Source organism: Garra rufa, chromosome 1 (genome assembly GCF_049309525.1).
Source record: "Garra rufa chromosome 1, GarRuf1.0, whole genome shotgun sequence".
Taxonomy (NCBI): domain Eukaryota; kingdom Metazoa; phylum Chordata; class Actinopteri; order Cypriniformes; family Cyprinidae; genus Garra; species Garra rufa.
The window spans coordinates 53715765-53736107 of NC_133361.1; the positions used below are offsets into that span (position 1 = coordinate 53715765).

At 36.7% G+C, this 20343-nt stretch overlaps 2 protein-coding genes across 3 annotated transcripts in view; one reads left to right on the forward strand and one right to left on the reverse strand.

Annotated features, from left to right (window-relative positions):
- Nucleotides 1–172: 172 nt before the first annotated feature.
- rln3a (relaxin 3a) lies at nt 173–2530 on the reverse strand. Its single transcript, XM_073833567.1, has 2 exons — nt 2281–2530; nt 173–687 (listed from the first exon to the last, which is right to left on the reverse strand). The coding sequence occupies exons 1-2, from the start codon at nt 2441–2443 to the stop codon at nt 398–400; spliced, it is 453 nt and encodes a 150-aa protein (XP_073689668.1). The 5' UTR covers nt 2444–2530; the 3' UTR covers nt 173–397.
- Nucleotides 2531–7042: 4512 nt separating this feature from the next.
- Nucleotides 7043–20343, forward strand: part of rfx1a (regulatory factor X, 1a (influences HLA class II expression)) — a 32697-nt gene continuing 19396 nt past the window's right edge. For both annotated transcript variants that reach the window (XM_073833568.1, XM_073833569.1), the window contains exons 1-6: nt 7043–7177; nt 10553–10903; nt 12444–12553; nt 14848–14943; nt 16659–16756; nt 18126–18522. In XM_073833568.1, coding sequence (XP_073689669.1) covers nt 10567–10903; nt 12444–12553; nt 14848–14943; nt 16659–16756; nt 18126–18522 — 1038 coding nt within the window. In that variant the 5' untranslated portion in view covers nt 7043–7177; nt 10553–10566. The remainder of the gene's footprint in view (nt 7178–10552; nt 10904–12443; nt 12554–14847; nt 14944–16658; nt 16757–18125; nt 18523–20343) is intronic.

A 20343-nucleotide genomic window follows, 5' to 3' on the forward strand; every position in this document is an offset into this window, starting at 1 on the left:
GATCCCTCTTATTTTGGTAAAATAATTAACAATTTAACAACTTTTGACCTCAACTGTACTTCCAAAGTTGATTAATCACAGTTTATTGAAACAATAGGTTGTTTTTAATCACACGTTTTTATAAATTGCTATGATTAAATATGCAAATGAGCACAAACTGATTCATTAGCGATTAATGCAAATAATCCTTTTTATTCAAGAGTGAAATATACTTCAGATAAAGATTAAAAAGCCAACACACTGAATTAAATACAAAAAAGTGACTCATTACATTACAACATTAAATCATTATTTAAAGTCTCAAGCACAATATATTAATAGAGACAAAAAAATTAAACAGGATGGGAAGCACACACACTCACACTTTTATTCACTCATGCCATAAAGAAGGTTAGTCTCAACAAAGGGAGCTGATTTCTCCTTTGCTGCAGCCCCACTTGCAGCAGGCGTTGGACAGTCCCACCACTACATCGCGTCCCTTTCTGTCCACGGTACGCAACGCTTCCAGCACCTCCTCTGAAATGGGAGAGCGCGCTGGTCTGCTGAACATGCCACCTTCCTGTTCACCTTGTGCCAGTGATGGTAGATTTGAGTCAGTGACATGCTGGGAGGACAATGCAGCACCATACAGCACTGCGCTGTCTGGAGCATTATTGTCATACGAGTTGAATAAGTCCAGTATTTCATCTGTGAAATAAGAAAGGAAACTCTTCACTCTAAAAATAAGAAACAGTAAGTAACACATTGAAATGTCAAAGACTTCGACGTATGCCTGTTATGTAATTTTTTTTTATTATTTTACCAAAATAAAAAAGTGGTCATACAAAATGCATGTTATTTTTTATTTAGTACTGACCTGAATAAGATATTTCACAAAAAATATGTTCACATAAGAAAATAAGAGTATAATTTATAAAAAAAAGGACCCCGTTCAAAATTTTACACCCCATTGATTCTTAATACTGTGTTGTTGTGAATGTTCCACAGCTGTTTTTTTTTTGTTTAGTGATAGTTGTTCATGAGTCCCTTGTTTGTCCTGAACAGTTAAACTGCCTGCTGTTCTTCAGAAGAATCCTTTAGATCCCACAAATTCTTTAAATTCTACTTATTTTGCCTAAATATCATATTTTTTCATGTAGTACTGCCCTTCAGAAGCTACAGAAGATAGTTACATTTTCCCCAGAAGACAAAATAAGTAAAATTTACCCTAATATTCAAATTCTAAAAGTTTTCACCCCCAAATCTTAATGCATTGTGTTTCCTTCTGAAGCATCAGTGAGCGTTTGTACCTTCTGTAATAGTTGCATATGAGTCCCTCAGTTGTCCTCAGTGTGAAAGATGGATCTCAAAATCATACAGTCATTGTTGGAAAGGGTTAAAATACAAAAAAAAAAAAAAAAAAAAAAAAAAAAAAGCTAAAAACAAAGAATTTGTGGGACCTGAAGGATTTTTTTCTGAAAAACAGCGGGCAATTAAACTGTTCAGAACAAATAAGGGACTCATGAACAACTATCTCTAAATAAAAAAAAAAGCTGTTGATCATTCAGGTAACAACACAGTATTAAGAATCAAGTGTATGTAAACTTTTGAACAGGGTCATTTTTATAAATTCAACTTTTATTTTCTCTTGCGGACTATATGTAAACGTCTTTTATGTGAAATATCTTATTCAGGTCAGTACTTAATTAAAAAATAACATGCATTTTGTATGACCCCTCTTATTTTGGTCAAATAATTAACATTTTGCCAATTCTGCAGGGTGTATGTAAACTTTTGACCTCAACTGTATGTACACTACAAGTCTGTATACACTTTGAACAATCTCAAATATATTAGAGTTTTAATTAGTTTTGAAATTATACTCTTAAAACCTTTCAGGGTTGATATGATTGTGTGTGCGACTGTGCGTGTGTTCATTTTGAAGTCTTTTATGCTCACCAAAGCTGCTTTTATTTGTTAAAAATACAGTAAAATCTAAATTATTGTGGTTATTATTACAATAGTAATTGTAATAATAATCACAATTTTAATTCCAAATTAAAATAACTGCTGTCTATTTGAATATATTTTAAAATGTCATTTATTCCTGTGATGCAAAGCTGAATTTTCAGCATCATTACTCTAGTCTTTAGTATCACATGTTCCTTCAGAAATCATTATAATATGCTGATTTGCTGCTCAAGAAACATTTTCTATTATTAGCAAGGCTAAAAACAAATATTACTTATACTGATACTGATACTGTCTTTAAAGTTTTACAAAACCTGCTGTAATACTAACCTGTATTTGTCAAGGAGCGCTTCCATCGAGAGCCTCCGCAGGTGAAGATGACAGCGCGGATGAACTCCCGCCCGCATAATTTGACTCCGTACGAGGGGCCGTCCAGAGCCTGTACTCCAGCCAGCAGCAGACACACTGCAAGCGCTGTGGTTTTCCACATCATGCTGAGAGCAGATATTCACTGACAGCAGCGGTTGATGTTCAGAAGCTGGTTTCCTGCTGGGCTCCCTTTGGTTTGGAACCAGGTGCCTGTTTGATAGCAAAGTTCTGTGATTTTTCCCAGGTCCTTGTTCCTGCTTATAAAGAGGTGAGGGGCAAACATGCTCAAACCCCCCCTCCAAGCAAGCTCAGGAGTCACAGATAACCCTGTAAGATAGCGGCAGAGACCTTTCTGGTAACAAAAGCATGAGCAGGAAAGGTGAGTGTGTAATTATAAGGGCATTCTGTGACACGAAACACTCTTTCTTCATTTAAATCGATGAATCATATTTGCCATACGACTCATGTCAGGATATTGCTTAATGAACAACAGTGATTGCTCCGTACGTGCAGTGATTGAATTAAGATGTTTGTCTGTTTCTCCATTAAATTCATTGCAGTTAATCTTCTTATTTAGATTTTTATGCATTTGGCAGATGCTTCAAGACACACATTTGATCATTTCTTGGGAATTAAACCTATAACCATTACTGTTTGAAATACTGAATGCTTTATTATTTTTTCCTAATTTAGTAATAGTTAAAGTAATAATTAAAGTTAAAATGTATAGGTGAGGTATATTCTTAAATGCATGTTTTTGTTTAAATGCTGTAAAGAAAAAATGCACAAATATATGTGACCCTGGATCACAAAACCAGTCTAAAGTAGCATGGGTTTATTTGTAGCAATAGCCAACACTACATTGTATGCGTCAAAATTATAGATTTTTTCATTTATGGTAAAAATCGTTAGGAAATTAAGGCGATTTTCTCTATATTTAGATTTTTTTGCACCCTCAGATTCCAGATCTCGGCCAAATATGTTCCTATCCTAACAAACCATACATCAATAGAAAGCTTATTTATTCAACTTTCAGATTTCCCTTTTACCCTTATGTCTGGTTCTGTGGTCCAGGGTCATACAGTGCCTTGCAAACGTATTCATACCCCTTCATTTTTTTTCACGTTTTGTTTTATTGCAGCATTATGTTAAACTGCTTTAAATTACTTTTTGTTCCACATCAATCTTCATCTCATACACCATAATGACAAAGCAAAAAACAGGTTTGTAACAACTTTGCAAATTTATTAAAAATAAAAAACTGAAAAGATCCTGTTGCATAAGTATTCATACCCTTTTCTGGGACACTCAAAATTTAGCTCAGGGGATTTCATATTGCTTCTAGATGTTACTACACTTCGAGTGGAGTTAAACTGTGGCGAATTCATTTGAATGAGTATGATTTAGAAAGGCACACACCTCTCAGAAAAGGTCTAACAGCTGAAAATGCATATCAGCGCAAAAACCAAGTCCTGAGGCCAAGATAACTGCCTGTAGAGCTCAGTGACAGACTTTTGTTAAGGCAATGATCTAGGGAAGAGTTCAGAAAAAAATCTGCTGCATTGAAGGTTCACAGAAGCATTATCCATAATGGAAGACGACTGGAAAAAATAGGACTCTAGAAAATGTCTGCCAGCCCCCATCCAAGCTGACAGAGCTTGAGAGGTGAAAAGGTGAGGCAAAGAATGGCAGATAATGCCAAATGCAGATGTGCAAAGCTTGTCACATCATACCCAAAAAGACTTGCGGCTGTAAAGGTGCTTCAACTATGTACTGAGTTAAGGGTATGAATACTTTTGGGGGCAGCCGTGGCCTAATGGTTAGAGAGTTGGACTTGTAATCCAAAGGTTGCAGGTTCGATTCTCAGGTCCGGCAGGGATTGTAGGTGGGGGGAGTGAATGTACAGCACTCTCTCCACCCTCAATACCACGGCTGAGGTGAGTCCCTTGAGCAAGGCACCGATCCCCCAACTGCTCCCCGGGCGCCGCAGCAATGGCTGCCCACTGCTCCGGGTGTGTGTTCACGGTGTGTGTGTGTTCACTACTGTGTGTGTGCACTTGGATGGGTTAAATGCAGAGCACAAATTCCTAGTATGGGTCACCATACTTGGCCTCACCTCACTTCCTTTCCTTTCCTTTCCTTATGCAATGTACTTATTTCAGTGTTTTATTTTTAATACATTTGTAAAACTTGCAAATCTGGTTTTTGCTTTGTCATTATTATGGTGTGTGGAGTGTAAATTGATGTGGGGAAAAACTAATTTAAAGCAGTTTAACATAATGTTGCAACAAAATGTGAAAAAAAAAAAACTTTTACACATATATATTCACTGTATATCAGTCTATTCACTGATGAAAGCAATAGCACAGCTCTCATAAAATCTGTGTCCTGAGTTCACCCGAAAGCTTGTTTCACCTTCTTTGCACTTTAATGCATAATTAATTTTTTCCATTTTTTTCAGACGGAGTGATGACTGTGAGGTGTAGAGGTTAAGAGACAAAGAGATGTAGCAGCATGGCATTTTCAAAGTGTGATAACGCAGTCCATTGCACACGAGCGATCTTCGCAACCACACGGACAAAGGTCACCAATATCCAAAATGACAACAGAATAATTACTTTTTAACGAATGTGATGATATCAATGACAACAGCATGACATTTCGAGAGACATTAACCACAATATTTGACGTACAGCTTTGCCTGTGGGGATGGTGGTCATGCATACATTTTCATGTCACTACTGAAACAGTGTATGTTTTAGTCCATTGGCTGAGACTGATTTTAACTACACCCCTACATTTATAATCAGGAAATACTTTTATGTCTTTCTCTCTTATAGCAACAATAGCAACATTGTGAGTACATAGGATGAAGGTAAAACAGTAGCAAAACTCGAGAGCTTGTTGATTTGAATGTGAAAACTTGTCATATTAATATTCGTATTTGTAAGCTGAAATTTGAACTCACAGCTCTGATGTGAAAAGCTGAATCTGTTGATTTGCACACACAGACAATGATCAAAACACCCGTGTTTTGAATTTGAAGTTGCACATTAATAGCTACAAATGTGTAAAATGACATTCACATAAACAAAAGGAAAGATACAAGTGTGTACGACATATTTGCTTTCGCACTTTACTTCAGTTTTACTGTACAACCCCAAGTCGGCACTTACAGCCTCTCACATCTGGCAGTACAACTTCAAATTTTAGTGCTTTGACTTTTGCTACTGTTCTTGCGATGTTCCTGTTGCAAAACTCACTCGTGCACTTGTAAATGCAGACGTGAGAGCGCAGAGTCGGGGGTGGGGCTAGGGTGGGAATTAAGTAATTTTATTGGTCGATGCCTGACCAATGAATATCGCTGTACCAGATTTACCATATAACTTTTAAAAAAAATATATAATTTAAACTTCTTTAAATTCCTAATTTGCTTGTCTTTATTAATATTCACTTGTACTTATATGGATATAATAAAATAACATGGGATGTCATTAATGAACCTTTTAAATGCAACAATAAAAAAAAAACGTATAAAAATCGAGTGCTTGATAATGCCTAAATGTACATTAAAAAGCTATATCTAAAAACATGAGCAGTATATGACCGGCAATACTGTTTTGAGAAACTAGAGCTAAAATTATTTATTAAAAAGCCATAAGAGCATCTAGTGGTTAAACCATGGCATTACATATGAATATTATCCTTCTAGCCACTAAATGCCTCTAATTTGCCTTTTTGCACTGGAATAATAGACATATTATTATTATATTATAGTGCATATTATTTAGTACCAAAATCAATGCACTTTATGTGTTAATAATTACTAGGAATTGCTGCAAATACAGAGTTTTTGGAACTGTTGAGAGCTCCATGAACCACGTGACCGTGTGGCGGCGAGATCAAAGCATGTCGTAACTGTTTCTCAGCGGTTCTGGCACAGCGATCTTACTGATCTGATACTGATACTGATCTGCAGTAGGATATACATATGAAAGATGTTGCATTATTTGTTTAGCAGATTATAACTAAATGACAAGATGAATGCAGTGCAAAATCCCCTAAAATGTAAGGATATTCAATGAAAATAGTTTCCAGTGTTTTACTAATAACTGATACATATGCATTAGAAAATGTTTCTTACTGCACTGCAATCCAAGATTCGCGATGGCTAGCGTTGTTCATTGGTCAGGCATCGACCAATAGTTTGATTTTTAATTAGTAATACGCATGGCTAACTTCATTTGGACAACTTTAAAGGCAATTTTCTCAATATTAAGATTTTCAAATAGTTGTATCTCAGCTGATGTATAAATCTCAGTTTAATAAAATTGACCCTTATGTCTGGTTTTGTTGTCCATGTTGAGTCATACATACATATCCAAATACTATATGTACATTTCGTTGTATTTGGAAGAAGAGACTGCAGGATCGTGTTAAAAGCTCTAATACGACGTAGATTCAGATCAGCTTTCTATCAGTTGCTATCAGTATGAGCGAACGTAAACCTACCAACACGACTGCTTTCAGATCAGTCCTCAAAACCCCTGTCTGGCTCGGTTATGATTGACACGCTTCAGACGAACCAGATGCCGCATGTCACATTGCCTCCAAGGTTCCACCAATAGCAAGACGCGGCGTTATAGTTATTGTATTCGAACCAATCAGAGCGAAGAAAGGGGGCGGGAACGCAGCGAGTGGGTAGCAACAGTTGCCCGGGTGAGGACGAAGCGCCATAGCCACGGTAGTCGTGGTGACAAGAACCCAGCAACGAGAATCAACAACAACAACAACCCGATTCATTGAAAAAAGCATATTAAATCAAAAGTACCGCTGGAAAAGTCAGTCGGAATAAGAGGTGATTTCGTTTTTTATATTTCATATGAAGTCACACTATATGGAAAACAGAAACAGGTGCGAGGATGATGATATTTTAGGCGTCTATCGATGTCCAATAATCATTATTGGTGAGCGGGCGTGCTAAGCGATCGGGTCGTGCGCTAGACAGACGCGTCTCGCAAAGCATAGACCTTACCATTACCAGCCTCAGCAAAATGCTGCTCGTTGTTATGACGATATACTAGATAGGTTGTACAAAATGGCGGGTGTTGTTTGCAATAATACGTGAGTCTCCATACACATTGCTGGATAGCCACCCATCCGTAGCATTCGGCTAGCGTTGCTATGGAGCCAGGTGTTATAAACGCTGTTGGCATAGTTACACCGACGACCAAGTTGACAAACCTGCAGTTATCGCTGGATAAACCAGATGCTCTCCGGTTCTTAACCTTTACTGACCACTCGGTGCTCACTGGATATTAAACCATATGAAATATAGCTTTCATGCGAGTCAGTGCATTGTAAATAAGATGCAAAGCAGGAAATTTGCCTGCGCAGACACTGGGTCTAAATTTGTGCACGTTCACGAGTAGATTCTTTTGTGTGTCTAATATTGAGTGATTCTGTCTTACTTTATGTGTTTGCTTTGTTAATATATATTTATTGACATTTCTATTGATTTATTAATGCCCAATAGGTGCATATGTGTATATTGTAGAAGCCTACTGATGAGCCAATACCTGTGAATTCATGCAAATATTTCATTGCTATGCATTAGATTATGTATTTATTATAATTATTATGATATTGTGTAAATATTTGTAGTCATATAAGAACGTTTTTTGTTTGTATGCACAAGTAATGCAAAATAAAACAAGTGCAACAATACAAATTCATAATATACGTGACCCTCATTTAAAAGAAAGCTGGATAAATATGTTTTCTATTGCTGTATGGTTTGTTAGGATAGGACAATATTTGGCCAAGAAACAAATTTGAGGGTGCAAATAATCTAAATACTGAGAATATCCCTTTTAAAGTTGTCTAAATGAAGTTTTTAGCAATACATGTTACTAATCAAAAATAAATTTTTGATACATTTACAGTAGGAAATTTACAAAATGTCTTCATGGAACATGATCTTTACTTAATATCCTAAAGAAGGAAGCTAAATGCTTACAGGCTTGATTTGAGGATTGTATGGAATCATACATTTGCCCGATTAGAGTAACACTTTGACATTGATATCAGTTATATGCATTACAAATTCTGGGAACAATACTGTCAAGAAAGTAAAATGTACTGCAGATTTTAATGTCTAAGATATTTTTTCAAAATGAGAGAAATGCACCTTATTTTTAATTTCATTTTTAATTTTTTTTTGTGCCCATGTCCTACTTTGTGTTCTTGACAATGGTCTGTGCCCTCATTCATTTGCAAGCAGTGATCAGGTTACTGGTAACAGGACACCTAAAGCTCTGCCCTAACCTTCCCTCCTCTTCTTTTTGCTGGCCCAACAATGGTTGTAGTCTTTAGGGCTTTACTGGAGCCGTATGGTTGTGCCAAAGTGGTGCTTAGTGAATGTGATTAGTGATAATAATGAAAAGCCATCTAACTTTGATAGTGTTAGATGTGGCAAGGATCTGTAGTATTACTGGTCATACTTAGACCTTTTACATCTGTGCATAACTCATGCTACACTATTGGCAAGTTAATGGCGATGGTGAAATGTAAAAAATTGCATGGCTCTCTGAAGTGCGTGATTCTGACTTGTCATTTGCGTCTTTGGAGGACTTATATTCCCCAGTAATTGCTGTCATCCATAGCAATGCTGAATAACAGACTGGTCATCTGGTTGTCCGAGGCTGCAGCTTCCCCTTTTTTAAAAAAAAAACAGCATATGCTGGTAAGGTTGCAACTGCAACTGGTTTGCCAGTTTCTTAGGGCCAGCTTTTGACCAGCTGAAACCAGCTCATAACCAACTAAGTACCAGCTTAAACTAGCGACCATGCTTCAAAACTTACCTAACCAGCATATGCTGTTTTTTCAACAGGGTCTAATATGTCTCTCATATCACTCCGCTAACTTACTCTCTTGTTTCATACAAATGCTGATTTTGTATCACTTATTGACTGCATTGAAAATTTATTCAGAGAACTGTAATATTTATAGTACTGTAATATTGTTGTAGTGTTTATCTTGTTGCCAGGATGAATATTTTGCACATTTCTAGTGAATTATAGCAAAATAAACTGATGAGATTTTCAAAATGTTTCAACTCAAATCAATGTTTCATGTCAATGTAAATATTTATTTGGTGAAAATCCATGTAATAATTGGTTTGATTGTTTGATTGTGCATTATCCCTTGAAAGGTTCATCTTGAACTTGTTTGCTAGGAACTGATATATGTGGCAAGTCAGTTTGTAATAAGTGAGATAATACACATTAAAGGATTAGTTCAATCCTGAATTAAAATTTCCTGATAAATTACTCACCCCCATGTTATCTAAGATGTTCAGGTCTTTCTTTCTTTTAATTAAGGTTTTTCTCTGTATAGTGGACTTCAATGGGTATCAACGAGATGAAGGTCTAAATTGCAGTTTAAATGCAGCTACAAAGCGCTGTACACAATCCCAGCTGAGGAATTAGGGTCTTATCTAGCGAAACAATCAGCCATTTTCTAAAAAAAAAAAATATATATATACTTTTTAACCACAAATGCTCATTTTGCACTAGCTCTGCGATGCGCATCTACTACTCTATGCATTACGTAATCATGTTGTAAAGTTCACGCGAGGTTGGTTTTTCTAGTGTACTTCGTTTCAAAAAGGTAGGGTAGGGCGAAAAACTCCATCTCATTTTCTCCTCCAGCTTCTAAATCATCCAACATTGTTGGAAAATGACCAATCGTTTCGCTGGATAAGACCCTTATTTCTCAACTGGGATCATGTAGAGCCCTTTGAAGCTGCATTGAAACTGCAATTTGGACCTTCAACCAGTTGATCCCCATAAAAATCCACTATATGGAGAAAAATCCTGGAACGTTTTCCTCAAAAACCTTTCTTTTCGACTGAAGAAAGAAAGTCATGAACATCTTGAATGAGGGAGTGGGTGAGTAAATTATCAGAAAATTTAAATCCTGGAGTGAGCTAATCCTTTAAAACCCCTGAAATGGTAATCAAGACCCCGACACGTGGCGTTGTAATTGTAATTGGTTGTAATTATTCCTTAGTTATTGACTTATGTAGAAGGCATCTATTATCTTAGCAATACACCAAAATTCACCTTCTCTAATAATACAACTGCATTTAAATGTACTTTTCCATTTTCTTTTGTTTATTTTATTGTATATATTATCATGTGGAGCAGTGATTCCCCTTTTTTGCATTCAGTCCAGGGTAATCTAATGGCAACTCCAGCGTATGTGAGGGAGCTGCAGCAGACCTCCCAGCCTCAGGGAGGCGGTGTGACTCCCACATCAGCCCAGACTGCCACCGTGACGGCAACTCCCCAACAATTCCTGGCTGAACTTCAGACTACAGGGGCCACACCTTCAGCGGCCCCACCAACCGGCCAGACCACGCCCCCTCCCTCACAAGCACAGAAGAGCCAGGCAATCGCCCAGGCACCGCCTGCACAAGCCCCACCCACACAGACCCAATATGTCACAGCTGAGATTCAGAGCTCACCAACGCAGTCCAGCAGTCAGAATACACCACAGTACATCGTTGTCACAGTTACAGGTAAGAGTTAATAAACATCTTACCTCAACCTAAGTATGAATGACATGCTGTAGTCTGCTCAAAAAAAAGCTCAAACAGTAGAGCATGGTGCTAGCAACTTCAAATGGTGAAATGGTTGGAGTGCTGACAACACTACAATATCACACTCCACTCAGCCAATCAGATTCGAGGACCAGAAAGAACAGTTTCATAAATGAGCAATAGCACACTCGTCTATGTGAGATATGGCTGTTAAAATTGCATTTATACAACAGTTCGACAGCATGAGTGTGTAAATACATAAGTAAAAATATCAGAGTTTCTTTAAAATTTCTCTGTTGTGCAGACCTACTTCCTTCTGCCACAGATTTAAATCTCAGTTTGACAGTTGAACAGCTGAGCCAAAGCCCCATTACTAATTCGAAACGTCGCTTAAAAAAACGGGAAACAAAGAAACATTGAGTTGCTTCATTAAAAGCTTATTGTATTACTGTAGTAAAAGCAGCATATTATGTGTAGTAGAGTATTATGAGAGAGAGATGGACTGAGTGAGTGTGATTACCTGCATCTGATATAGCATTCATTTTTCAGCTCAATCTCATACTTACAATAAAACATTAGTTTGAATATCCACTGAGAAAAGCGATATCTTTGTCGTAACATTAATATCCTTTTATCTGTTAATTGTGTTTCCCAATGACAGCGCTGATCAGTGCATTTGTTAGCTGCATTAATCTGTTGTTAAAAGGAAAAATAACTTCTATTTATGACATTGTTAATTTTTCTATATAAAAGTCTTTACTGCTGACTCGTAAAAACAGTGTCTTGTTGGCATTTAATGTCGAAACAATGTGACGTAAATCACCATCATGAACACATGCACCATTTCTCAATACTTAACAGTATAATCAAATTATTTATTGAATAATTATATTTAATAAACAAAAACAGCCATCATACAAGTTTATAGGCAATTCAGTCAAAAGTACACAGGCAGCGCTCTGACATACATCATTGAATTTACATAAACATGATGAGATTTTTCCAAAACAATTTGCTCTCAAATAATAGATGAATTAGACCAAAGACTGCCTGTTAGATCTACCCAAAACAAATTTTACCACGTTTAACCACTATATAGACATCAGAGTTGGCGGTAAATTCCAGAAGATCTGGCTGAGGTGAGGCTGCTCTCGGGTGGTTCAGGGCTGACGCCCTGGAGCTTACATCTCCAAAAATGTCAAAACAAATTTTCAAGTAGATGCTATCTACTATCTATTAACTATTAACAAACTGCATATTTGAACTATAAACATGTACGTTCTCGCCTGAAAAACAATTTAAACTACATTCCGTGACACAAAAACAGTAATATTTTTTTTTAATTAAAGTGGATTTTCGCTGTGTAAGCGGAGTGATACAATTACAAATGGTGAAGCGGCGGTTGGAGTTCTGATATACTCTAATATGACACTCTTTTTAGCCAATCAGATTTGAGTACCTAGAAAGAACTGTCACATAAATATTAATATACTCTTTTCCTCCATGTTCCTTCCTGTAGAGGGTTCGCTTCATTCCAGTGACTCTGTGTCAGATTCTAGTCCTCCTGCTGCTGTAGTCCAGACTGGAGTTCCAACACAGGTGGTGCAACAGGTGCAGACCGCCCAACAGGTAACACTAACCCTAAACGTTAACATAAATAAATTACTGTTTAAAATATATTCAAATAGAAAACAGTTCTTTTAAATTGTAATAATATTTCACTATTAAACTGCCCTCCACTAAAGATTTTTTCTGGTCGACTAGTAGTCGTTCATTTGAACCATTATTTGACTATTAGTCGCATGTTAATTAATAAACTATGCAAATCATAATAATGAGCATTTAATTGCCTGTATGCATGTTTCATACGGATTACATAATCTGTGAACATATGATTTCTATTTGAATTTGTTCATTTAAAAGTAGATATTTCACTCTCTCTCTATATATATGCATGTTTGTAAGGCAAGCATACACAGAGTTTTGAAGTTTCACGCTCAAGTTCACAGAGACCGAGATGGCAGAAAGTGCATCCTGTTGGCTTTAATTATTTTACAAAAGCACAACGTTTCGTTGTTATTGTGAGTGTACACAGATAAACTTAGTGTCTTTACAGCTTCAAAAGATTTATTACTTTTATCTGTATGACTAAAAATGGAGTATTTTAAGAAAAAATGGCCGCATTGGCACCTCCATCTGTCATGTAGGGAGTGTGCTACTGGTCAGCTTCCACACTTTGCACACTTTGACACTTCAATAGTGCACATTTTTCTAGGTTAACATTAGATTGAGCTGCCATGTAAAGTTGCTACTACTTACATCTTTCAGATGAAAAGCCATATTTGAGGTCGATGAATAATAGGTGAGTGTTTGGATGTTCTGCCTGATGTACTATTTTACCACATAGACCAGCCGTTAACGATCTGTCCGTCAAAGACTGCCTGCCTTGATTGACTAATGGTTAGTCGATTATTAAGGGGCAGCTGTAAATATAACCTTGGTGAACAAAAACTACTTTTAAAAACATTTAAAAAACTTCCATATTCAAACTTTTAACCAAATTCAAGGTCATGATAACACGAATATCTGTACATGAATAAAACAAAGTAATCAAGGTCATATATTTTAGTATGTGAATGTCTTAAATGGTTAAAAACTACGATCTTAAGTGTTCAAAAGAATGCATTACAATTTAGGTCTTGTAATACATAAAAATACATAACTGTAAAAATCCAAAAACTTTCTTTAATACAAAGTGCCTTTTTTACTTCAATGTGGTCTAATTAAATTAGATTTCATCAGATTGGAAGAAGTGTTGTTGAAGCTTAGAAAACTGGGAGAGGATTTTTTAACACCTGGGCCTCAGTCAGTCCACAGATGGAGGAAATATACAGCATTGCTTGTTGTTGAGTCTGTTTGAGTTTTGTAGAACAGCAGTTCTTAGAAAAAGCCTTGCCCTGCAGTCCTCAAACGAATGAGACATGACGATTGAGTGTTTCTACTGTTGTCTACCATCACAAAAACCCTGAACAGCACCTAGTGTTAATGTGAGGTCACCAGCGGAAACCACTGCTTTAAAAAAAGAATTTGTTAAAGACAAACTGGTAGTGTCACAGTTCTGTTGGAATGTCCCACAGATTCTGGTAAATATGCACAGTGCTAGATAACCTTTTCTTCAGGTTAACTGGAGCACATCTATATATCCAAGTGCTAATGCAGACCTCCTTGTATTCTCAGACTTCACACAAAGCCATATAATGTCTGTTTTTCTTAGATTTAAAGGATTAGTTTACCCCCATGACATCCCAGATGTTCATGTTTTTCTTTGTTCAGTCAAAAAAAGTTTTTGAGGAAAACATTTCAGTATTTTTATCCATATAGTGGACTTTAATGGGGATCAGTGGGTTGAAGGTCCAAATTGCAGTTTCAAAAGGCTCTACACAATCCCAGTCGAGGAATAAGAGTCTTACCTAGTAAAACAATCAGCCATTTTCTAAAAAAAAAAAAAAAAATGTATATATATTTTAACCACAAAGTGTGTGTGCTTTGGTTAGGAAGTTCACATTTCCCAATAGCATTATAGACATGCACAATTTACAGTAAGATGCAGTCTATTTATCCATAAGAAGAAGCATCTGAAAACAGGAGGGTTACTGAGGTAAAGAGAGTGTTATTTAGGTTAACATGTGATCTTCACATCTCTGCCCCAAATACTGTTTTTTAGGCCACTGATATGACTAGAGTCTTTATCTCATTTTAAACACAAGAGCGATTCATTTCGTCAGGCGTAAGGCTTTTTAATGAGAAAAAAATATTAAGTTGAATGTCTGAGAAGCTTCTTTTTGTAACATCCTAAGATATACTAGATTCTCGCTTGTTCAATCAGCTGATGTTTTTCATTTTTCCCTGTCATCTATTAACAGAGGTCAGTAGTTCAAGCCACATCTCAGACAACGAAAACAGAGCCGGGGACCCAGCTGAATGTCACCAGCCTACAATCTGTACACCTGACACAGGAGGTGAGCTCTCTCACACATATAAATGTGTGCTAATATGTCAGTGGAGACTGGCTTTACAGTCAAATTGATGCTCCCTCTCTTCAAAATGCATTTTATGTTCCCAATCATGTCATCTTGAAAGTATTGCATTAAAAGGAATAGTTTTTTAATGAAAAAGTGGCTGGACTATTCCTTAAATGCAAAATTCACGAAGCAGACAGTCATCTAACCCTCTGGCGGTTGCTTTCAGAACCCTTTTCTCAGACAGAGAGGAAGTGATGCACAGAGAGAGAGTGAAGCGAGGAGACAGAGGCAGATAGAAGACTGGTTGGAGTGTAGGCCTACAGTAGTACTACTAGAGAAAAGCAGTAACCTGATCGGAGACAGTTTATCTTATGCATCTCTTAATAGAGCTTTGCTGGAATGCTCATCCTGTTTCCCTCCATCCCTACCTGTCACCTATGCACCTGTCACCTTTTCCCTACCTGTCATGTCAGTGGGCTGGGAGACGGACAGGGTCTCCTGCACCTCTGCTCCTGTGCCAGATGTGCAGTCTTACCTCTATGAGATGCCCTCTACCTATAGTGTAGGTGACTTTAGTTAAAACACAGCGTGGTCAGTCATTGAGAGTAAAATGATTGTTGTAGATCATTTAGTGCAGTGATTTCCAACCAAGAGTCTGTGGGGAGCCTACATTATAAAAGTTTGGGGTTTGGTAAGATTTTTTTATGTAAAACAGTAATATTGTAAATATTTGTACAATTTAAAGAAGCTGTTTTTTATTTTAATATATTTTAAAACACTAATTATTTTTGTGATGCAAAGCTAAATTTTCAGTATCATTACTCCAGACTTCAGTGTCACATGATCCTTCAGAAATCATTCTAATATGCTGATTCAAGAAACATTTTTTATTATTATCAATATTTAAAAGAATTGAGTAAAATTCTACTCTGCTGTTTTTAACGTAATAATAATAACAACAATAATAATAATAAATAAATAAATAAATGTTTTATGAGCAGCAAATTAGAATATTAGGATGATTTCTGAAGGATCATGTGACTGGAGTAATGATGCTAATAATTCAGCTTTAAAATCACAGGAATAAATTACATTTTGAAATGTATTCAAATAGAAAAAAGTCATTTTAAATTGTAAAAATATTTCAAAATGTTATTGTTATTGTTTAAATAAATGCAGGCTTGGTGAGCATAAGATACTTCTTAAGAAAAATATTAAAAATCTCACATTTTTTCAAAAGATTAAACATTTGTAGACATCAAATATTTTTATATTACTTTTATATGATCAGTTATATATTTTTAAATATTATCTTAATAAAATCTTTATAAACTATTTTTTTATCAAATGTCTCAAATAAAATAATAATTTCTGCTTAATTTTTTGGAGAAATCGACTATTTTTCACCTACATTATTGAGTTTTTTAAGTTAAAAAGTGATTTTTTTTGTTGTTGTTTCAATTATATTAATTATTATAATTAATGCTATCTGTAATATGAGTAAAATGAACATATTTTTGGGTTTACTGTTGAGGACAAGCACTTGAACCGTACTGCTGAGGATGTTTTTGAAAGGTACTATTTTAACGGTTGGGAAACACTGATTTAGTGCACTGAATGTGGCTGCAGGCATGTCTTTTTGAAGAGTTGAGTTGTAGAACTGTGATTGTGTGAATTTTGCCTTCTGAATTTGTAATGTATGTGCACCGCAGGTACAGCAACAGCTTCAACAGGTGCCAGTCCAGCATGTGTATACTAACCAGGTGCAGTATGTGGAAGGAGCAGATGCAAACTACACCACCAGCACCATGTGAGTATTTACAGGAAACTCTGTAAGCCCTGTGCACATGTGCTGAATCAGCTACAGGGCTTTTCAGGATATAGATATTTCCTGAATTTACAGCTAGCTCTTTGTTAAGGCCTTTGTTAACCATAGGTTAAGCTAAGCTTTGCACTTGCATTTTAAGAAAAGATTAGCACTGCTTTTTACTGTAGAATCTGAATCTCAGTTGTGGTGTCAAATATAAAGTTGAAGTCAAGTACTGACCTGAAAAGGATATTTCACATAAAAGATGTTTACATATAGTCCACGAGAGAAAATTATAGCTGAATTTATAAAAATGACCCCATTCAAAAGTTTACATACACTTGATTCTTAATACTGTGTTGTTATCTGAAACTTTTTTGTTTACTGATAGTTGACCTGAACAGTTAAACTGTCTTCAGATAAATTATTTAGTTTTTCAGCATTTTTGTGTATTTGAACTCTTTCCAACAATGACTGTATGATTTTGAGATTCATCTTTTCACACTGAGGACAACTGAGGGACTCATATGCAACTATTACAGAAGGTTTAAATGCTCACTGATGCTTCAGAAGGAAAAACGATGCATTAAGAGCCAAGGGTGCCTAAATATCATATGTTTTTTATTTAGTACTGCCCTTCAGTGGCTACGGAAGATACTTACATGTTTCCCAGAAGACAACATAAGTTAAATCTTCCCTGATCTTCAAATTCAAAAGTTTAATGTATTGTTTTTTCCTTCTGGAGCATCAGTGAGCATTTGAACCTTCTGTAATAGTTGCATATGAGTCCCTCAGTTGTCCTCAGTGTGAAAAGATGCATCTCAAAATCATACAGTCATTGTTGGAAAGGGTTCAAATACACAAAAATGCTGAAAAACCAAAGAATATGTGGGACCTGAAGATTCTTTTGAAGAACAGCAGACAGTTGAACTGTTCAGGACGAACAAGGGATTCATGAACAACTATCACTAAACAACAACAACAACAACAAAAAAAAAAACAGAGCTGTGGATCATTCAGGTAACAACACCATATTAAGAATCAAGTGTATGTAAACTTTTGAACAGGGTCTTTTTTAGAAATTTAGGTCAGTACTAAATAAAAAATAACATTCATTTTATATGATCCCTCTTATTTTGGTAAATTAACATTGTACTAGAAACTTGAAAAAAGCAATCTAATTATGTAATGCATTACCCCCAACTGCTAAACCTAACCCAAGGTCTAATATCAACAGTATTAAAAATAAAGCAAGACTATTTTGAGAAAGTTTTGACTATGTTTGCAAAGTTTAAAAAGCCCAAGGTAGTAAAAGTCATTATATTTGATTATTATTCAATTCAGAATCCTAACCCTCTTGATTTTCTCCCAGTCGTTCCAGCAGTTTCCCGTACACCGAGACGCCTCTGTATACCCAGACCACTGCTGGACAGTACTATGAGACCACCCCTGCCTCTGGTTCTGAGGCCACGTCCCCCGGCACCCCTCTCACCGTCTCCGTGACCACAGGATCCCCAGGGGTGTCCATGTTTGTGGCGGGGACGGGGCAGATCGTGGCCAATCCCACAACAGTGGCAGGGGGCGGAGTCACAGCTGTAGTGGCAGCCACTGGGACGGCGGCGAACGGTTCTGGAGACTCCGGAGGCGAGGCTAACGGTAGCAGCGGGAGCTACGTGATTCAGGGCGGCTACATGCTGGCCGGCAGCGGGACCGGCAGCAGCGGAAACGGTCACGGTTATCCGCACCCCACCCGAGCCTCTCCGGCCACCGTGAGTATAAATGAAGGGGAGGACAATAGCGTGCCGTCGGCAGACAAAAAGGTATGACGACAGTAGGGGGGCGGGGCTTACTCGTCACTCATCGCCACTCACAGATCCCCCCCTCTTCCCGCCACCCAAATGAATTTAAACGCATGGTGATCTCATCGCTCCACGTGTCTGAGAGCACAGTGATACTTTCAAGTCTAATTTTTTTTTCTTTTTCTGTTTTATTCAGTGAAGAAAAAAGTAATCAGATTGACTTGTCGGGAACAGCATTTCACTGAGTACACATAAGGCTTTCACTGTGCTGTCATATTCATCGCTGAAAACATTATTAATTCAGTCATAACCATATTCATAATATCCATGAGAGACAGATGGCCTTGTGTTCAACATGTTCCTATCTGCAGCAGCCTTCCAGTTTTGCTGCACATTCTATTACAAAATTCTTTTAGTTAAGGATTGATTTTATTGATTTAGTATTTCATTGCATACTTGTCTTGTATGCCACGGTACGCGGAAACAGTTGTCGAGAGGCATACAGAGCTGTGAAAAAGTGTTTGCCCCTGTCTGATTTTCTGTATTTTTGCGTATTTGACAATGAATGTCATCAGATTTACAACCAAAACATGTGGATGCATACATTGCTGTTCAAAAGCTTGGAGTCTGTAAAATGCATGGATGCATTAAATTGGTCAAAAGTAACAGTAAAAACATTTATAATGTTACAAAAGCTTACTTGAAGTACTTGAATTTCACTTTTTGAAATTTAAGGCCTGGAAAACCCTTGAAAATAGCAACATTCCTGAAGGAATATTCACTCTATTTACTAATTTATTGATATGCAATGTATCTATGAAATAAGTGTTTAATTTTTTTTTAATAAGCACATATTTTTCACCCAAAATTCACACAATTCAAAAACCATCATACTTTTTTCCACTTATTTCATTTAATTTCATAAAAAAGCGAGCTAAGCCGAAGTAGTGTGAACATAGCTCAGGATGCAAAAAGACTAACAGATGAACCAAATCAATTGAGTCATTTACGCTAGAACTTCTCAGATTGATTCAAACTCATTTCAAGTGATTCACTAGCAAAAACCAGATTAAATTTAAAGAGCCATACATTTTAGAATTACAACATCACTTTTAATGATTTTCAAAAACACGTATAGTTATGGGTGAAAGGGAGCTTTTCGAAACTCTAATCTTTTGCCTCAGATTAGAACTTCGGAGAGCGGGTCGTGAATTGCTTAATTTAGATCGGGATTTCGAAGCTGAATTGTGAATCTATTGCTTCAGATTGGAACTTTGGAGTGGAGATTGCGAATCGCTTAATTTAGATTGGGATTTTGGAGCGGGTTTGTGAATCTTTTGCTTCAGATTGCAACTTCGGAGAGCAGATTGTGAATTATTTGAGTTAGATTGTGATTTCGGAGTGGAATCGTGAATCTTTTGCTTCAGATTGGAACTTCAGAGAGTGGATCGTGAATCATTTGATTTAGATCGGGATGTCAGAGCAGGTTTTTGAATCTTTTGCTTTGGAGCAGGTTTTTGAATCTTTTGCTTCAGATTGGAACTTTGGAGTGCAGATCGCAAATCAATTCATTTAGATCGTGATTTCGGAGTGGAATCGTGAATCTTTTGCTTTAGATTGGAACTTTGGAACGCAGATTGCGAATCGCTTAATTTAGATAATTTAGATTTCAGAGCGAAATCGTGAACCTATTGCTTCAGATTGGAACTTTGGAGTGGAGATTGCGAATCGCTTAATTTAGATTGGGATTTCGGAGCGGGTTTGTGAATCTTTTGCTTCAGATTGGAACTT

Coding starts and splice junctions, on each gene's coding strand:
- rln3a (XM_073833567.1), bottom strand. CDS start 2,443: ATGATGTGGAAAACCACAGCGCTTGCAGTGTGTCTGCTGCTGGCTGGA. Junction 688..2,280: donor GCGCTCCTTGACAAATACAG/GTTAGTATTACA, acceptor CTTATTTCACAG/ATGAAATACTGGACTTATTC.